The following is a 15,933-nucleotide window of genomic DNA, read 5'->3' as shown; positions in this document are numbered from 1 at the left end:
ATGGGAGCAGACATCGCCCCTGTTATGGATCGAGGCAGACATCCTTGGTTACAAATGATGCCTAAATCAAGGACAAATCCCAAAGAAGCTCGAAGAAAATTAAAAGTCTGAAAAGACGTTAACACACAGGCAACGACTCAAGTTTGCCACTTGAATTTCTCTGACAACTCTTCGAATTGCAGAATCATGTGTAAAACAGACTTAAATAAACAACTCACAGGTCTTCCATCAGCTCCCGGCAGTCCTACGGAGCCGCGGGCTCCATCTCTACCCTGTTGGTCAAAAAGCCAATAGGAGAGAATGTTTGAAAATATAAAGGTATTACATCATATGCTGAGGCAGCAAGACATATTTGCATCCTACCGGGGGCCCTGCTACTCCAATCCCCTGTGGCCCAGGCGGTCCAGGAAGCCCGCTGTCACCTTTGGAGCCCTGTGAACAGTAAAAACCAAACACATAAATTTAAAGAGAGTTCACGTGGTTGTATTGTGCAATGATAGTTTAGGATTTAAGCCACTTGTTTTTCTCCTACCTTCTCCCCTTCAGGGCCAGCAGGTCCAGGTGATCCTCTGGCACCGGCAGGTCCCTGTATAATATACAGAGATTAGACTAAAGTCTACATATGTAGTGCAAAAAAAAGCACTTTAAAAATATGAGAAGCTTACTACAAGTCCTGGGAGTCCTCTTGGTCCCTCTTCACCCTAGAGCGTAAAAAGGAACAAAAAAAAGATAAAAAAAAATAAAGGATTAGAAGCTTAAAGAAATCTGGGGAGAAAAGAGTAAAGATCTGGACAAAGATTGGCTTTCCAATGTCAACAAATCACTGAGCCGCTATTCCACAATGAGTCAAAGGATGTGAGATGAAGATTTGAGAAAGAACAACCCCAAATTATTTCATGATGGTAATTTACAACTTCACCATCAGATCTGCGAGGCAGTAAAATCTAATCGCCATTGTCAGAGGGGAATTTGGTGCAGTGAGATCACAAGAAAACAGCATCCATCTAGCATGTGCCATGTGTGTTTTGTCTAACAGCTGGATCAAATGTCAACATAAAACTTGATCCAAGTTTTTTTCTTTCAGGAAACAGTCTTACCTGTGGTCCTGGAAGGCCAATTCCTGGAACTCCGGCTTCTCCCTACAGATGACAAAGTGCATAACAGATTATACTGACTGACAGTGAAATAATCATCCATATTTATTTATGAATATTACAATATAATTAATGGACATTCATACTTTGATTCCTTTGGGACCGGCAGGGCCCTGCACTCCAGGTAAACCTGGTTTTCCCTGAAATGACCAAAAAAAAAAAAAGAAAAAGAAAAATATAAGCTCATCATCTGCAATTCTCATAGCACACAGCTTAAAGTAAATACATTTACAAACAACTCCCCTTACATTTTTCCCAGGCTTTCCTTCTCCTGCAGGACCAGGTTCTCCTTTCTCTCCTTTGGGGCCTGGCACAGCTACACTATCACCCACCACAGCACCAACAGAAGGACAGCTGGTACATGCATCCCCCTGTAAATAAAAAAAAAAAAAAATCAAAATCCATAATCCGAGGACCTTTGGGAAGTATCAAAATATCATTCAAAATGTCAGTGTCTCCATTTAGCTAATCAGTATCAATTTCTAACCTAACTGAAACCATCTTTGCTCTTAATGTGAGACCAGTGGTAATTAGGTGCCCTCATGACAGCAAGATAAAAGTCCCTTTGAAAAACATGTTTTTTGAGATCTCTCTCATGTATGTTCTGCATATAAGAACAGGGACTTTGCAGGGCACATGACTGCCACATTTTATACTGGCACTATGTTAAAAACAACAACAACAACAACCAGAAGATGAAAATTAAAGGTTCAGGAATGCTGTACTGACTCCGGGTGTGAGACCGTATACCTTCTCTCCCTTCAGTCCCCGTTGGCCATCCCGACCATGGTCTCCAGGCAGTCCTGGGGCTCCAGGAGCTCCATCTAATCCCTTATCTCCTTGATCTCCTTGTTCACCCTGGTTAAATTGAAATACAATAATAAAAGGACTGACAGAGACCTTTATGTAGTTTGCACAATGCTCAAACAGATTTCTAGCAACAGCTGGAATTTTTTTACAAGTGATTTCTTTTTTTTTTTTTTTTTGCTCCCTGGAAAAAAAAGATTTCTAGTGTGCAAACACAGATGCAACTAATGCCTAATATTAATTTAAAAGGTTTTGCAAACATGAAAATGTACATGTATGCCACCAATACACACAATACAGTTTTACATAAATTGGAAACCTTTGTGTATTTACAAGACAGCGCCACAGGGTAGCCATAAATTCCCACCTCAACATCAACTAGGCCAGTATTTTTGTCTGATCTGTGTTTATGTGGAAAAAAAAAATCAATCTCAGTATTCCAGTAACTATCTGGCTCCACTTTGAAGTTGAAGCAGAGTAATTCCTGTGGATGACTTTCAAGGTAATTTAAGGCAGCTTGGCTCTGCTATTGGGAGATTTATTTCTCGGTTTTATAGGTAAAGTGGTGCGAATGTTCCAAAACACAGACTCTGTGATCTAAAATAAGCACAATATTTAATACGCGGCGTGGGGTTCCTCCAGACACCCTCGGCCTGTGATGTTGAGAATGCCTGATTGCCTCTAAAGGGCACCAAAGACTCCAAATAGTCTCATTTCTTCAGCTTATTTAAGGCATACTGCTTTGAGTATGTGGACACTGAGTAATCAGTGCCACAGAATGTTGTAGACTTCATATGCTGGGTTTAATTTCTTAACTTGCTCGGTCAAACTATATACACATATATAAAACAGCTTTTTATATAGAAGATCTGTAGCAGGCTTTAATGAGAAACTTACCTTTTCTCCTCGGGCACCAGGCAGACCCGGTGGGCCCTGTAAGAGCATACAAAAGGTGATGTACAAATGTATAAAGATCCACGTGCACAGATAGAAGCACAAACACACACACTTTCAAAACACATGTGCAGTCGTCTGCAAATACCATGGAAGCCTCTATCCATTCAGATAAAATAAAAACTGTTGACATAGCGCTAACCACAGAAGCAAATAGCATGTAATTGGGTGGGATGACACAAGCCAACCCAGATTTATTGTACTTAGTAGTACTTCTGCGATAAGAGGAGATTCTATGGATATCCGATTTGTATAATACGTATTATGGGTTGACGCACCCTTGAGGCACAATCCTTCAGCATCTCAAAAGTCTCATTCATCAAGATAGTGCTTAATCCTTTTTAACTCTGCAGGGATCGCAAGAAGCTGCTTTCATTTGGTGGAATTTGTATAATGCGATTTGAGTTACTAATTCAGATGAAGATCGGTTATGGAAGTAATGGTGTATGCAATGCTGTTTCCATAATTTGTTTCCATTTTTTGTTGTTTGTTCTTGGGTTTGGTTGCAAGCTATGTCACTGTTCCATGTTAATTCAGCTAAGCTGCAATGTTTCTTGAAGGATTTATGAAAAAAAAAAAAAACACTGTTGTGAGTTTAATAAAAGGAATACCAAAAGGCTCGATGACAATAATGTGTAAAAATATAGAATAAATGACATTCACTAATGTACAGCTTAGCAAAGTTCCAATTCCATTTTCTTTACATAGCAGAAAATCACAACAACAGTCGCCTCAAGGTTGTGAAAATGAACTATCAATTCAAAATATGAAGGCGACACAAGAAGCTAAGTCATTTTATTTCAATTTAAGCTGCAAAGATTAAGCAGTGCACGGCTCTTTTATTCCTCGACAGGAAGGGTCAAGAAGGAGTTCTTTTAGCAGCAATGTTGTAAAATACACTATGCAAATAAAGCAACAACACAAAAAACATATTTTAATCATCTAAAGCAAAACTGGTTTTGAATTCCGAAAAGATGCCTCGTACTTGTTTGATGGATAAGTTTTTACTGTAGTACAAACGCACCTGTTTGCCTTCAGCCCCAAGACCTGGTGGTCCTGGTAGCCCCTGAGGGCCTGGTTCACCTTTATTGCCTTTTGCTCCATCTGGTAATTTGATGTTAGCAGGTCCACGGCCAACCTCTAATGGCTCGCACACACCACACTCGCCCTAGAGAGAGGCACGGAGTCAGCGAAGCTAGTTTGCATAACAACAACATTAAAGGACACAAAATCAACAAATACATCTGCACTTACCCTCTCACCCTTTTGGCCCGGATTACCAACACCAGGCAGCCCTTGTTCTCCCTTGAAAAGCATAAATATAATATTAAAAAAACCCTGGAATAACATAGCATTTCAAATAGTATTATTAAAAATCATATATGAGTAAATAAACAGTGAGTAGGAAATGTCCATTTAAAGGGAAGACTTAAGGGGTGTAGAGTCTCTTTTCATGAAGCTGTAGCTGGAGCAATAATACTTTAGATGCTTTAATGAGGTATGAAGCTTTGGGAGGCAGACTTAGACTTCTTGTACTGAAGTAGTAGTTTCATATACATTCTGAAATTCATAAAGACCAATCATGTAACCAGTTTTCTGAGAGCAGTATTGATGTTTGTCATGTGAGATCATTTGCACATTGCGTATGACGTCAAGAGTTGTCCGCCACGTGGGATGTGATACAACTACAGGTTGCTAGTTAAAATATACGGTACCAGTCAAAAGTTTGGTATTCACCCATTCATATGAATGGGTGCTAGCAGACTGCCATGTAGCCATGTTGCCTGTAGCATTTCATGTTTGTGTGCAAATACTCCCTGACTACTAGCCGAGCGGTAGTCAAATTTGAAAGAGTGCACCGAAAACCAGAAATAAAGGAGGCTTGCCTTCAAAGTAAAAGTTGTACCTCGGTGCTGCAGCCAACATGTTTCAAAAAGTGAAACTTTTACTTTGAAGACTGACCTCATTTTCACTACAGTTCGAACAGCAGCTGGTCAACGTTCATAGAAAAATCGGACACTCCCATTCAAATTACAAGTGTAGCAGAAGTATGGAGGTTTTTCCCAACCGGTTGGTGAATAACATTTTTCCCTAGCAACAGGTGGTTGCCAGGGGGTCACCCTGTAGGCTTGAATGACTAGGACTTTAGCATTCTAACTGGGATTGCCATCACCACAAATAACCAGTTGGGGATACGTATTTTTTGCTTACGACTGATGGCTGACAGATGGTCAGGTCTCTAGGCTTCTGTGACTGGAGGTCTTATTCACTTGATCCTACATTGTCACGACAATTGCCACACATTGGTGAACAAGTTAACGTCATATGGTTAATGGTCACACATCCGCAAAACCTCAATATCCATGGTAAAACAGTACAAAAAGAACACTGGACCTCTTTTTTTTTTTCTAAAAATATGGCAGAACAAGCAGAAATGCAAGCAGAAAGCTTTTAATAAGGCATCCAGCCTCCCACTTCACAGCAAATACTTTATATTTTCTTTTCCTACCTTTGCACCTTTCTCTCCATCCTTGCCAACTGGTCCCCTCGGTCCAGCTTTTCCCTGTCACATGGACACATTTTCTTTTATCATTTCACTAAATCAGGATGGAATCCAAAACATTATGTTTCAAAATAAGTGGATCGAAACTCACAAGCTTCCCATCAGCTCCTCTGCTGCCTGTATTGCCCTGCAGTAGAGTGGAAGAAAAAAAAAAATCACAATCTAAATTTTAAGAATTAATAAAAATGGAAGGGTCTTTTCAATTGTTAATTCACATTTGATAGTAAGGACCCTACAGGCAGCCATGTCAAAAAAAAATTTGGTTTTTGACTACCTAAGCTCTTCGCTAATAAGTTTCCCACTGAGGAAAATCCCAATGGCAAACAGTCTGGGGCCCTAAAATTAGTGCACTGCTGTGATTATCTTCCTCACGAAGTCTATTAAGAGCTTCACTAAGAAACCTACTGAGTGAGTTCCCCTTATGTAAGCCTTGTCTGCTATTGAGGTCACCTACTCTGTTCCTTTTTGTGTGTGTGTGTGTATGTGTGTGTGTGACTTACCTTCTCTCCTCTAAGGCCAAGGGGCCCGGCAACTCCTGGCTCTCCCTGTGTAGAAGAAAAAGTGGACAATATATCATTTTAATTAAGGTACTTATCAATGCTCACACATGCAAACAAATATAGTGACAAAATCAGCAAAAGGCCTATAGTCAAGCAACCCAATTACCCACTCAGTTCAAATATCACTGCTTTCCTTCAGTAGAGCCAAAGCTCTCCAGCACAAGATTTTTGTTGTTGTTTTTCACTTGCTTGTATGCAATTTGCTTTTTTATTGATCACCAGAATCACATTAATCCTTACTAAAACAGGCTTACTTTCTCTCCTTTCTGCCCAATTCCAGGTGCTCCCTTCTCGCCCTTCTGCTGTTCGGTCACGGTCATGACACTGGGCACAGAGTTAGAAACCTCTCTGAGATTGGGGCACACAGAACACGGCTCTCCCTAAAGCACAAGTCAGAGCAGAGCAGTTCAGAGTGGGTCACAGATTATCTTAATCAGAACAGACTCATTCAGTTCTTTGACCCGGTCAAAGAAGGTGCCAGTCATGGAAAAGCTAACAACATTAATAAGGTTCGAAACATTTGGGTGCCGCAAGACTTGTTTGAATTGTTTAGCCTCAGAGCTAATAAAGACACAGAGCTGACCTTTTCGCCTTTGGCGCCATCAGATCCTGGTTCTCCCTGCCAAAACACACAAAAACACAACAGTGAAGCAAGCAAATTAGACAGAGCACATCCTGACAAGCACACTTGCTTTGACATGTCATGTTACAGCATGGCATCAAAAGCATTCTGGTCATTACAATTAGCCAGATGTGGGAGAATATAAGTAATGGGTGTATTTGAATAGGTACTGTATGTGTGTGCCTGGGTGGATGTGTGGACTTGCACATACATGCATGGGAATCGACCCACTTAGATAGCCATGCATAGGAGTGCTGAATGTATGTGTGCTGACTTTTGTCTCTTTTGTGTTTTGCAGGTTGGCTTGCATCTGCTTTAGGAGGGAGTCTTCTACAATGCTGATGTTAGTGTAACAGAGTTAAAAATGAACTTCATTAATTATTATTTCTAATTCATGTTATGTTGAGTATTTGTGAATTTTATCTCACTGGGCTGTTTTTAATTTGTCATTGTTTTATTGATTTAGCTTGTGGGTAATGCCTTCCTGCACTCTGCCTCGTTTGTGTCTCCTGGGCTTCCTTAGCCCTCCCTAGCGTGTGTAGCTTCCCCCCTCCCCCTTCCCCTCACAGTGTTGTTCTGCGCTGCTGAGGGTAAGTCGCGGGAAAATTTGCTGCTGTGATTTATCATTGTTTTCTTCATGAAAGTAGCTATGTATGCAGAAACCTCTGGCACATGTTGTTTACCATTGTTTATTTGTATGTTGTGAGGCATTTCTGGGCTGTTTAGACCACTGTTATAACTTTTATAGATGTTTTTCTTGTCGATCTTTTTTGCGCGAACATGACCACTAGTTCGCCGTCCAGTGTATATTCATGCAGCACAAGTGGCTTAGATACCGCTTTTGTTTACATGTTTAGGAGCAGAGTGCATGGAAAAAGGCAGACAGAAGTGGATTAATGTGGTTTTAATCTCTTCTGCAGGTATGTGCTTTTATTTTAAGTTATATGTTTTATTTCCATTCATTTCTTTAACTCTGCCCCCCCGCATTATATGTTAATGTGGCCACTAGGTGGCGTTTTTCTCCTCTTGTTACTTTGTGAGGAAATTTGTTAAAGCTTGAATTTAAAAAGAAAGAAAATATGTTACAGACAGTGTTGTTCTGCGCTGCTGAGGGAGCAGAGTGCATGGAAAAAGGCAGACAGAAGTGGATTAATGTGGTTTTAATCTCTTCTGCAGAAAATAAATATCTCAAGTCACATGAGTGAGCTGTCTTCTTCTGCAACCTATACGATCACGGAACAGACCCGTTACACTGGTGCCGTGACCCTTTGGATCTACAGATCAGCTCGACGCTTTTCACCGTGGATGCTGTGCAGCTGGCCAGATCGACGTTTCAAGATCCTTTTGTGGTCAGGTTAATAATAGACTCTGAGTTACAACGCTATTCTTTTGCAATCATTGAGTGAAAAAACAAAAAAAAAAAAAAAAAAAAAAAGGGGTTCATAGTGTGTGTTTTTTTTTTTAACTTTTGCTCCTGTTTGGATGCTTGTTCTGCTTTGTTTTTTTTGTTTTTTTTTTTTTTTTTCTCTTTCTATTTGTTAATACACCTGTGGTACAGTTGGTAGTTAATGGTAGCCAGTGTGTTAGCAATGGATAGGTTTGCTACTCCTAAGTTACCTAAAGGTAGGGGTGTATGGTTCAGCGATCCTGCTGACAGTGGGGCTGTGGGACATTCAAAGCTCTCATATGATGGTTGCACAGAATCAGGGCTAGGTCAGAGCCAGGCTTGTACCTCTATTGATGGGTTGATGGGGGAGAATCCTCCTACTTCCACACCCCGCAGCGATGTTGATGCCCTCCATCACCTCACAGACATGGTTGGACAGTTAGGGGCACAAATTGGTGAGTCAATTGTTTCCAAACTAATGTCAGCTGGTGTTGTAAACACAAAGAGTGAACCTGAGCCTACCCTTGCCACTCAGAACTCATACTGCGACAGTAACAGACATGACCTACCTCATGTGACAGTCCATGTTAAACCTGATAGGATACTCCAGCCATACAGAGGCGACAACACTGACAACTGCTCAATCCGAGACTGGATTGACTTGACTAAAATGCACCTCAGAAAACAAGACATACCTACCTGTAGTCAAGCAGAAGAGATCATGTGCCACTTAATGGGCAAAGCCAAGGATGTGGTACAGATTGCTTTGCGTAGTGATCCCTCATTGGATGTCAAGGAGAATCCTGAACTGATATATGACGTTCTCCTCCATTACTTCAGTGAAGCCACCTCATGTCTCCCTCTCGCCGACTTCTATGCCACTCTGCCCAGACACAGGGAGAATCCCGTTGACTATTGGATAAGACTAAACAAGGCAGCAGACCTAGCTCTTGACGGCCAGCGTAAACGTGGGAAGCAGACGGAGAGCATGAATGATGAAGTGGCTCTCATGTTTGTCAAACACTGCCCTGACCCTGAGTTGTCCTGCATTTTGAAGTGCAAACCAATTCATGAGTGGACTTCACGTGATGTTCAGCTAAGGATTGATGACTACCAGAGAGAGTTGAGGGCAGCTGGCAGAACCACTAATGCCCCACAGCTAAGAAGTCAGGTCGCTGCCATTACTCCCGAGCAGCCCGGCCCAGCGTCACCTAGCCTGGCAGCTTATGAGCATTGTAACACCCCCAGCTCTCTATCGTCAGCCTCCCTTCGCCAATCTCAACATCGGGCAGACCGTCCTTCATACTCATCTCCAGCTTTGGCCTCATTCCAAGGTGGCTCCCAGGATGGTCAGAGCCAAGACACTGTTCCAGTTGTTACACAACATCTTCAACAGTCAGAAGAGAGACTTCTCGCCCGAATGGTTGACATGTTTCAACAGGTGATGGAGAGAATGCAGCAGCGTGATACTCCTACTCGGGGTGGGAGGTCCCAGCGTGCACATCGTGAGCAACGCACCAGAGAGACAGGTTGCAGAGTCTGTAACGACTCAAGTCACACCACGACGTCACACTGCATGTCTAAGAGACTGTGTTTTGCCTGTTTTGCTCCTGGCCACACTAAACTGAACTGTCCTGCAAATAAGCCTTCCCAACACCAGTCGGAGGGAAACTAGCAGACCTGTATTTGGAGGGAGGCAGTGCAGGTCACATCACAAGCTCCCACATTGATGACATGTCAGATGCTGAGACTTTATACGCATCAGAGAAAGATTCTTGTAGTGGCTCTGGAGTTGTTGTTTACCAGAATGTTCACCGAGTAGGCAGCAGTGACAGTCTTTTCTACACTTCTGTGAACATGGGTGGGACATTTAAGATGGGTGGAATGTTGGACAGTGGTTCGATGGCCTGCAGCATCAGTGAGGCAGCTGAAATGAAGCTTAGAGAGGCTGGTGTAATAACTGAACAAAAGCTAATTGATGTTGATGTGGTCTTAGTTGGATGTGGTGGACTCCGTGTTAAGCCTAAATGTGCTTTTGATGTGGAAATGGAAGTATATGGTTGTAGAATGGTGGTCCCCACACTCGTTGTTCCGGGCCAGCATGATGATTTGATACTAGGCACTAATGTCATAAAACACATCCTACATCAGTCCAAGCTTTGTGAGTCTTACTGGAAAACAGTGTCTGCCCCCTGCTCATCTGGGGATCCAGAAACTGAACACTTCCTATCCATGCTGTCTGGTCTCAATCCCTGGAAAGGTGGAGATGTTCCTCATAAGGTCGGCACTGTGAGATGTAACTCAGCTACTTGCCTTGAGCCTGGGCGAGAATATCTTGTGTGGGGGAAACTGCCCAAAAACACTCCCGTGTCTCCAGGCGGCACCATCATGACGGAGCTCACATCATCCCGCTCAGCGCCCAGAGGTATTTTGGTTGCAAAGATTGTGACTACATTGTGGGGAGACAGGTGGGTCCCATTAAAGCTCATTAATATGTCTGACAGACCTGTGTTGTTGAGACGCAACGCAAAACTGGCTGATGTCTACACTGTTGTGGCCCTGGAGGACATGGGTGGTGCTGAGTGCTCAGAGGTTCCACTTGCTTGTTGCCCTCAATCTGCCAGGTCACCCGCTGCAGATGCCAGTTTGGCCAAAGACAGGCTCAAATCAGTTGGGCTCGGTGATGTCGATGTCGAGTCTTGTGAAGTTTCTGAGGACTGCAGGACTAGAATGGCTAACCTTGTTTTGCAGTATGAGAGTTTATTTTCCCGCCACCATCTTGACTGTGGGGAAGCGAAGGGTTTTGTGCACCGCATAAACCTCTCTGACAGCAGACCTTTCCGGCTTCCATACAGGCGAGTGCCCCCTGGCCAGTACCAGAAGCTGCGCCAAGTACTGAGTGAAATGGAAGAAAAGGAAATCATCAGAAAATCCACAAGCGAATACGCATCACCCTTGGTGCTGGTGTGGAAAAAAAATGGAGATCTCCGCATCTGTACAGACTTTCGCTGGTTGAACAGGAGAACCTTGAGGGATGCCCATCCTCTTCCTCATCAGGCAGATTGTCTGGCAGCACTGGGAGGAAACAGTCTGTTCAGTACAATGGATTTGACCTCTGGGTTCTACAACATGCCATTACACGAGGATGACAGGAAGTATTCAGCCTTCACCACTCCTATGGGCTTATATGAATACAACCGCCTGCCGCAAGGTCTCTGCAACAGTCCTGGGAGTTTCATGCGCATGATGACCAGCATATTTGGAGACCAGAACTATCTAAGCCTACTTTGCTATTTGGATGATCTGTTGGTGTTTGCACCTAATGAGGAGACCGCCTTGCAACGTCTGGAAATGGTGTTTTCTAGGCTACATAGCCACAATTTGAAACTGGCCCCCAAAAAGTGTTTCTTCCTCAGGAGGTCTGTTAAGTTTCTTGGCCATATCATTGATGAACACGGTGTTTCAACAGACCCCAGCAAGGTTGAGACCATCTCAAAAATGACAGCTGCCCAACTCATGGAACCAGATGGTGTGACTCCATCTCAGAAGCGGATAAGATCCTTTTTGGGGATGATCAACTACTACCAACATTTTGTACCCAGGTACTCTGCCATTGCCAAGCCGCTGTTTGATCTGCTAAAGGGTGGCAGAAGGAAAGGCAAACACCAACACAATAAACTGTCAGCCAGGAAATTACATGCCTCCGACTGGAAACTGGAACAAGAACATGCATTTGAACACCTCAAGTCCTCACTGACACAAAGCGTTGTCTTGGCTCACCCAGATTTCACTCGTCCTTTCGTGCTGTCCACTGATGCATCCTTGGATGGCATAGGTGCTGTTCTGTCTCAGGTCCAGGAGGGCGAGACACGAGCCAGGCCCATTGCTTTTGCCAGCAAGTCTTTGTCCCAGTCACAAAAGAACTACCCAGCTCATAGGTTGGAGTTTCTGGCATTGAAGTGGTCTATCTGTGACAAGTTCAGCCACTGGCTGAAAGGTCACAAATTTACAGTCTGGACTGATAACAATCCATTAACTCATGTCCTGACGAAGCCGAAACTAGACTGCTGTGAACAACGCTGGGTGGCTAAATTGGCGAGTTACGACTTTGATATCAAGTACATCCCAGGTCAGCAAAACATTGTGGCCGATGCACTTAGTCGTGTGCCATTTGTTCAGGAGACTGTTGGTCACAGGCTGCTTGCTGAACCTTACGCCAATCTTCTCACTGAAGTTAGGGATATGTCAAACTCCTCTGTCCAGAATGCCTTTCGGTCATCCAGTGGTCACAAAGAATCCTCCTCGTTGAGTGTTAACGTCCAATCAACATGCAGCCCACTACAAGTGCTCCCCGAGACTGTTGCGAGGGAGGATGTGTCTGCTGTATTACGCTCACACATTGAGTGGGATGCTGGTCCAAGAACCCGTGCCATTGAACTATTGCAGCATCTACCTCAGTTCATTCCATCCGGACAAGACACCCTACCTGCCTACACTGAAAAAGAACTCCGCGACAGACAGTTGGAAGACAGAACTCTCTCTCATGTTCTGCACTATGTTGAGAGGCGGAGGAGGCCCTCTAGGAGAGAAAGATTTAAAGAATCTGTTTCTGTAACAAAATATTTAAAGCACTGGGACAAGCTAACTGTACGAAACGGTGTGCTATACAGGATTTCTCGGGACCAGAAAACCAAGGCGAAGAGATTCCAATACATTGTCCCTGACTCACTCAAAACCGAGGTGCTTCACGGGGTTCATGACCGAGCAGGTCATCAGGCTCAGTTCAGGAGCCTCAGCTTAACGAGGCAGAGATTTTTCTGGTTGAATCTGGACAGGGATGTCAGAGAACATGTTCGACATTGTCAGCGATGTATTGTCAGCAAGTCCATCGAGCCTGAAGGTAGAGCTCCATTGGAGACTATAACATCAACCAGGCCGCTCGAACTTGTATGTATTGATTTTTGGTCTGCTGAAGACTCCAGAAACAGATCTGTCGACGTCTTAGTAATTACTGACCATTTTACAAGAATGGCTCAAGCATTTCCATGCAGAGACCAAACAGCTAAACAGGTGGCGAGGGTTCTCTGGGACCGTTATTTCTGTGTCTTTGGCTTTCCTGAGAGGATTCATAGCGACCAAGGGGCTAACTTTGAAAGTCAGCTGATAAGTGAGCTCCTCAGGGTTTCAGGTGTCAAAAAGTCCCATACTACCCCATATCATCCAATGGGGAACGGGAGCGCGGAGCGGTTCAATCGAACGTTGGGTGGCATGATCCGGGCATTGTCCCCTGAAGAGAAAGCTGACTGGCCAAGACGGTTGCAGACACTAGCCTTTATGTATAACTGTGCAGTCCATGAGACAACAGGCTATCCCCCCTTTTACCTCATGTTTGGTCGGGTTCCTCGCCTGCCTGTCGATGTCCTCTTCCATGCCGTCCTTGATGACTCTGCCGTGGGGAACTATGACAAGTATGTGGCATGCCTCGCCAGCGACCTGAAGGAGGCGATGATGATTGCTCAGGACCATGCTTCCAAAGAGCAGAGCAGACATGCTCAGTTGTACAACAGGAGGGTTAAGGGTACCAGCATTACTGTCGGTGACAGAGTACTCCTAGCCAACAAAAAAGAGAGGGGCAAGAGGAAGCTCGCCGACCGGTGGGAATCAACCATTTACACCGTGACGGATGTTAACCCAGCAACACATACTTACAGGATCTGTGACACAGTCACTGGACAGGAGAAGGTGGTTCACAGGAACCTGCTCATGCTGGTCAGCTTCCTCCCTGTGGATCCCACTTGTGATGTATCTGACTCTGCTTCACTGTCTGCTAATGCCTCTTCAGCCACTGAATCCGACGACATTGGAGGAGATGGAGGAGTCTTGGATGAGAGTGACAAAAGGACTCTTCATGAAGCAAGTGTGAGCTGTGATCGTGGCAGTATTGGGGACTCGCCTGAAGTTGTGGAAGAGGAAGAGAACCCTTTATCTGATTCGGAACCTGTGGATTCTGAGAGGAGAACCATTGAATGGATAACACAGCTGTCTGCACCCAATTCATCAGTTGGGGATGTTGCTGACTTACTGAGCATGACCTCTGACCTCAAACACTGCTCAATATTACCTGAGAGCCACACGACTGTTCGATCTGTGGGTGGCAACTCTGCCCCGGTGTCTGTGACTGACATCCCAGCAGGTGTGAGAAGACCTGACCCCGCTCTTAGTGTTGTGGCTCACACAGACGATGCTCCAGACATTCTGCATACTGTTGATCACACCTCAGCTATGCACTGTGATGGATGTACTACACAGACGCAGGTCAGGTCCAGATTCGGCCGCCTAGTCAAACCAGTGACCAGGCTCATACAAACTATGTCCAGGCAGGATGTTGTTCAGAACAAGTTCGATGTTAAAGCTGCCTGCAAATCTATGTTCCAGGCTTTTACTGATTAATTTCTTAACCAACTGACCTATAATCTTTCTGGGTCTGCCATTTTTGTTTGGATGAGATGTTAAAATGTTTTCATTCTGTACTGTGTAATGGGTACTGTGAATGCACTATGCTATATGTTGGGGTCTTGTGGGGTGTACAAGGCACCCTGTAGACAGTTGCTGGATTGAGGGATAGGCGCTGCCCTCATACCACTTCATCCTTATGGGATACATTAGTTGTCTGTGTTTCTATTGTCAACCCCAGGTAATCTGTGGACTCGCATTGTCTTCGATGATGTATGCTGTGTGGTTGGTGCTCATGTTCGATAAAATTCAGTGGGGGTGAGTGTAACAGAGTTAAAAATGAACTTCATTAATTATTATTTCTAATTCATGTTATGTTGAGTATTTGTGAATTTTATCTCACTGGGCTGTTTTTAATTTGTCATTGTTTTATTGATTTAGCTTGTGGGTAATGCCTTCCTGCACTCTGCCTCGTTTGTGTCTCCTGGGCTTCCTTAGCCCTCCCTAGCGTGTGTAGCTTCCCCCCTCCCCCTTCCCCTCACAGTGTTGTTCTGCGCTGCTGAGGGTAAGTCGCGGGAAAATTTGCTGCTGTGATTTATCATTGTTTTCTTCATGAAAGTAGCTATGTATGCAGAAACCTCTGGCACATGTTGTTTACCATTGTTTATTTGTATGTTGTGAGGCATTTCTGGGCTGTTTAGACCACTGTTATAACTTTTATAGATGTTTTTCTTGTCGATCTTTTTTGCGCGAACATGACCACTAGTTCGCCGTCCAGTGTATATTCATGCAGCACAAGTGGCTTAGATACCGCTTTTGTTTACATGTTTAGGAGCAGAGTGCATGGAAAAAGGCAGACAGAAGTGGATTAATGTGGTTTTAATCTCTTCTGCAGGTATGTGCTTTTATTTTAAGTTATATGTTTTATTTCCATTCATTTCTTTAACTCTGCCCCCCCGCATTATATGTTAATGTGGCCACTAGGTGGCGTTTTTCTCCTCTTGTTACTTTGTGAGGAAATTTGTTAAAGCTTGAATTTAAAAAGAAAGAAAATATGTTACAGACAGTGTTGTTCTGCGCTGCTGAGGGAGCAGAGTGCATGGAAAAAGGCAGACAGAAGTGGATTAATGTGGTTTTAATCTCTTCTGCAGAAAATAAATATCTCAAGTCACATGAGTGAGCTGTCTTCTTCTGCAACCTATACGATCACGGAACAGACCCGTTACATTAGCATATCTGAATGTGTAGGAATTCAGATGAATAGGCCACACTTCCACAGAATATGAATGAACCACAAGCTGTAAATGCACGAGGGGGAACTCAATACCTTCTGTCCTTCCTTGCCATCTGCACCTTGAAGACCCTGTTAAATACAGAGAAAAGGGAAGAAGCGAGAAGAACAGGAATTATCTAGAAGTAAGAATGTTAGTTCA

The 15,933-nt window shown here is 43.8% G+C and overlaps 1 protein-coding gene across 5 annotated transcripts in view; it reads right to left on the bottom strand.

Moving 5' to 3' along the window:
* col16a1 (collagen, type XVI, alpha 1) overlaps window positions 1-15,933 on the bottom strand; it is an 82,358-nt gene that overhangs the window by 20,540 nt on the left and 45,885 nt on the right. For all 5 annotated transcript variants that reach the window (XM_030740518.1, XM_030740521.1, XM_030740520.1 and 2 more), the window contains 17 exons: window positions 15,828-15,863; window positions 6,622-6,657; window positions 6,293-6,418; window positions 5,979-6,023; window positions 5,570-5,605; window positions 5,425-5,478; window positions 4,170-4,220; window positions 3,940-4,083; window positions 2,859-2,894; window positions 1,905-2,012; window positions 1,403-1,525; window positions 1,241-1,294; window positions 1,098-1,139; window positions 666-701; window positions 533-586; window positions 364-432; window positions 219-272 (listed from right to left, as the gene is read on the bottom strand). In XM_030740518.1, coding sequence (XP_030596378.1) covers window positions 219-272; window positions 364-432; window positions 533-586; window positions 666-701; window positions 1,098-1,139; window positions 1,241-1,294; window positions 1,403-1,525; window positions 1,905-2,012; window positions 2,859-2,894; window positions 3,940-4,083; window positions 4,170-4,220; window positions 5,425-5,478; window positions 5,570-5,605; window positions 5,979-6,023; window positions 6,293-6,418; window positions 6,622-6,657; window positions 15,828-15,863 — 1,104 coding nt within the window. The remainder of the gene's footprint in view (window positions 1-218; window positions 273-363; window positions 433-532; window positions 587-665; window positions 702-1,097; window positions 1,140-1,240; window positions 1,295-1,402; window positions 1,526-1,904; window positions 2,013-2,858; window positions 2,895-3,939; window positions 4,084-4,169; window positions 4,221-5,424; window positions 5,479-5,569; window positions 5,606-5,978; window positions 6,024-6,292; window positions 6,419-6,621; window positions 6,658-15,827; window positions 15,864-15,933) is intronic.

Source organism: Archocentrus centrarchus, chromosome 11, assembly GCF_007364275.1.
Source record: "Archocentrus centrarchus isolate MPI-CPG fArcCen1 chromosome 11, fArcCen1, whole genome shotgun sequence".
Taxonomy (NCBI): domain Eukaryota; kingdom Metazoa; phylum Chordata; class Actinopteri; order Cichliformes; family Cichlidae; genus Archocentrus; species Archocentrus centrarchus.
This window is presented reverse-complemented; position numbering and strand designations above follow the sequence as displayed.